Source organism: Nothobranchius furzeri, chromosome 1 (genome assembly GCF_043380555.1).
Source record: "Nothobranchius furzeri strain GRZ-AD chromosome 1, NfurGRZ-RIMD1, whole genome shotgun sequence".
Taxonomy (NCBI): Eukaryota; Metazoa; Chordata; class Actinopteri; order Cyprinodontiformes; family Nothobranchiidae; genus Nothobranchius; species Nothobranchius furzeri.
In genome coordinates this window covers 101,639,874-101,644,320 of record NC_091741.1, presented here as the reverse complement: position 1 = coordinate 101,644,320, position 4,447 = coordinate 101,639,874, and the positions used below count along the sequence as shown (strand labels likewise).

The 4,447-nt window shown below is 41.2% G+C and overlaps 1 protein-coding gene across 1 annotated transcript in view; it reads left to right on the top strand.

The window, feature by feature from the left end:
• The first annotated feature begins 425 nt into the window (after positions 1-425).
• Positions 426-4,447, top strand: part of vma21 (vacuolar ATPase assembly factor VMA21) — a 10,319-nt gene continuing 6,297 nt past the window's right edge. Inside the window, exons 1-2 of the mRNA XM_015975220.3 lie at positions 426-623; positions 856-965. Coding sequence (XP_015830706.1) covers positions 562-623; positions 856-965 — 172 coding nt within the window. The 5' untranslated portion in view covers positions 426-561. The remainder of the gene's footprint in view (positions 624-855; positions 966-4,447) is intronic.

Sequence of the window (4,447 nt, the reverse complement as noted above, 5' to 3'; positions counted from 1 at the left end):
TTTGTGACTATTAACATTTGTTTTTCACAAGCATGTGATCATGACCGTAATTTTGCACAAACACTTGTTAAATATGATGATTGTTATAAAGTTGGTTTGTTTGTCCTGATAAATGACTCCATTAACCAAGCCTGTACAATAACTATGAACCGCATACAGCTGTTGTACTGTTTCCTTTTACCATGCTGGGAATACTTTAATTTAAGAACTTGAAGCTCTACTTTTTTCCCCCTACCATTTATGAATAAACAAATAAATTACAAGAATCCGTTTGTAGAAAACAGGAAAGTTCCTGAACAGATTAGTAACAGACTCTTGTTTTTCCAGGAACTGCCCTGATCTCTGGGCCACTGTCATAACTTACTGCTCCAATGAGCCACGCTTCGACAGACAAAACATAACCTCGCGAGATTTGTTGGCAACAAGCCCCATCACGTGATAGTCTCGTGACTGTTCGGGAAGCGTTGATAGAGAGTACAATACTGTCAGACAAAACAAAAAAAAAAACTGCTCAAATTTAAGCCTTTTTATTTCAGCGAGTCACTCCAGAGGGAAGCAGAGATGGACGACTCTGTCCGACCATCGTCAGACTCCTCAGCTGGACCTCCTCCGTATTTTAGAGGGTGAGAAATGTCACTTTAATCATCAGATAGCAACTGTTAGCAACAAGCTAGGCACGTAAATCCGCCTTTAGTTCGTCGCTAATAAACACAGCACGTTAAGGTGCGCTATATTGTCTCCATGACGCCATTTTTGATCAAGGTTTTTACTGTCATAGTGCGACAAGGTGTTCCTCATATAAATGTGTTGAAGTGTTTCACCTCGCCAACGCCAATTCTCTCGTGTTCCTCATAGAAACGAAGGCTCGTTGGTTTCAGCCCTGAAGACTCTGCTGTTCTTCACCGTCCTGATGGTCACGCTTCCCATCGGACTCTACTTCACATCCAAGGCCTACATCTTTGAGGGTAAAGTGCAATTACAATGTAAACAAAAATGTTTATAACGTTCCTTTAGTAACTGAGAAGGTAAAGCCTTCAGCTAAAAACATGTAGTCATTAAAAACTTAAAAAACAAACAAAAGGATTAAATGACCTAAACTAGTGTCTGACCTACAATCCATGCTCTCTCTCTAGGATCGCTGCCTCTAAATCTGAAAATAAAAATGCAAACTACCCTGTTGATTACAAATTCAGCTAAATATGTATGATTGCTACTTTAAGCTTTGATCGTTGCTCCAAAGACCCTGGTTTGTCTGATCTGACAATTAACTAATCATTTCAATTCTCATGTCATGATAAACTAGTGCGGGGGTCGGCAACCCGCGCCTCTTCCATCCATCTGATGCGGCTCTCTGTGCTTGTAAAATAATGAATGGATATTTAAATAAAATGTTTTATATTTTACTGCATAAATGTTACATCTGTAATCTAATTCTAAATGTAAAGACTGTCTGCGTAAACCTGAACAGGTCCAACCCGGTCTTACTGTGAGACCGGGTTGACGCGTCACGCTTGTGCGTAATCATATCCGCGCTTTCTGAGCTGAAGAGGATGTGAGATTCTGGGATTCTCCTCAGACAGGCTTATGGATGCGACGCCACATTGGAGACAGGAACAAGCGCTATTCAGCCAAAGTTTCATAATCAGGGAACATTTTCTAAGTGACAAGTCCCTCTGAGAGACAGAGTTTGGGAAACGCTTGCTTCAGTCGGAGGAATCTTCCCGCATGCGCTCTGGTTCTGCGACGCGCTCCAAGCCAAACTCCACATCTTGGCTGTATTTTGTTTACTTTTGTGCTCTCAGTTATTACAGAAAATTGCATTTACATCTTCAGGGAAAAGTCTGAGCCATTTGTCCACATCCTACATGCATGTTTAACTAACACAGGTTTGATCTATAATATTAACCTACATCTAAACCGCCATCTGAAACCGCTACGGTCCATCTGGACTCCTGACAAGTTAGCATGACTGCAGCAACACAGCTAACCTTGTTATCTCCGGTAAGGAAAAAACAAGCCATTTGGGAAAGCTACGACACACACACACACAGGTATGATATTAAAAGATGATCCACATATTTCAACAATAGATTGTCCTCCTGGGACCGGGAGAACCTCAGTGCCAGCTTGGATTATTATAAACAACAACAAGTTAGCGACCTACTGCAGCTTCCCAGTAAGTTAGGAATAGTTATTCTGGTAAGCTATTGATTACATTTTCTTCAGAGTTTTATCAATATACACTCACTGGCTACTTTATTGGATACTAGGGGTTGCATGACTTAATTTTTTTTAAAGTCGACCATCAAGTATTGAAAATGAAGTTGACTTCGACTAGTCGTTGATGATGTCACACACCTGAAGCGGCTAAAACTGACGATGGGTGACCAAGCGTTTATTTGTTTCCGACGTGGGGGGGTTCGCTGGTGCTTTTGACAATGAAAATTGCGTCCACATTTTCAAAGTTAAACACATTTCTTTTAACAACGGTAGTTTCTGCTTCAGCCCTCTCCCCCTCCCCCTGCGCAGCGGACGCAAACTCACTGATGCGCCTGCAGCCTCTCAGAGTTTCTGCTGCTCTAAACATTAAAATAATTATTTCATTTTCTGTTCCTCACTTCTGATTACCTTCAATGGTGTCTGTTTGTTTCAACCATCAGGTAAAAAAACTAACTTGTTTTATTTGACTATTTTTCTGTCCTGCCTGTTTATTATCTTCCTGCATCTCCTCTCAATCCTAAAGAGAAACTGCTACCTGGGTTCATATATATTCACCTTATGAGTTACCTTTGAACTGCAGTTCTAAAAGATCTACGACCACAAAAACAGCGGACTGCTCGCTGCTCGCCAGCCGCATCAGTGAAGGTGCGTCACCAGAGAACAAAACAGGTGACACTCCCCGCTCCACAGCAGCGAAACACATCAAGCACAAAAAAAGACAGAAAACATAAAAGGAAATAAGCCGACATGAACGATTGCTTGTTAAATTAGTTTTTGAGGTGGCGACACCTGATTTAATAGTGTTACTGTGGCCGTGCTCAGGACGCAGATGTCTGGAGCGCATCAACGATCAGAACGTTGCATGTACAAGCTAGTTAAGATTAGGATGGGGGTGAGGGGAAAGTTAAATTGCAAGAGGGTTAAGGTCACATTTTGGTCAAATGTCCGTTTTACCGTGGGCGTCAGATACCGACGCTCTGGCACAGCGCGTCACCCCCCAACGCGCAGGAGCTCGTCACCTGCTGTCTTTTCCGAGGACTGCATCTTGTCAGTCATTATCACGTGACAGCGACTAGTCGATGACAGGCATAAAAAGTCACTACAGAGCAGTGAAGTCGACTAGTCGACTAGTTGATACAACCCCTATTGGATACCTATGTGTAGCGTAATGGTTGTTGGCTCTTTTATGAAAGATGAACCATTCTACATAATAATCTGGAATATTAATTTTAACAAATTAATAACCAAATGTTTTAGAGATAAGAAGACTCAAAGGTTGTTTTCATCAATAAACTGACGATTATATCTGTTTGTCTGTGTTTCAGTTCAATGAAAAGACAAGTTTAAATTTTAAGAGTTTTAATTCTTCAATTTAAACTAACGATTTGAAATGACAATCATAGGAAAAATATCAACATTGGCAACCTTGTTGGACAATCTTTAACAGTTGATATTTTAAGCTTGCACAAATAAACCTTGTGTTGGATGTGCTAAATTGAGGATGATGGAATTATGAATGCGTGCATGCAGGTGTCTGAGATTACGCTACACATGCTAGTACCAGGTTTGACCAACTTTTGCCTTCAGAACTGCCTTAATTCATTGTGGCAAAGATTCAACAAGGTACTGGAAACATTCCTCAGAGATTTTGGTCCATATTGACATGGTAGCATCACGCAGTTGCTGCACATCCATGATGCAAATCTCTCGTTCCATCACATCCCAAAGATGCTCTATTAATTTGAGCTTTATGACATGATGCATTATCCTGCTGGAAGTGACCATCAGAAGATGGATACGCTGTGGTCATACAGGGATGGACATGTTCAGCAACAATACTCAGGTAGGCTGTGGCGGTGCAGTGATGATCAATTATTACTACAGGGCCCAAGGTGTGCCAAGACAAGGCCCCCCACACTAGGGCTGCACGATATTAGGAAAACCTGCGATATTCGATAATGGTGCTTAATATTGCGATATCAATATTACTCACGATAAATGAACAAAAACTAAAGTATGCAGTGTTGATGTCGTCTGGCATGTGACGTCTGCTCTGGGTTCAAAGCAAACAAAAACTAATGCATGAATTCCATTACAACATAACATTTTTATTGCAAAAACATGCAGCTGCACCTGCTACTGTATTAGCAGCAAAACAACAAACCGCATGCATGCAGTTTCTCAGTCTACACACAGGGGTAAAACTGGCAGCACATAGTTTTATTTA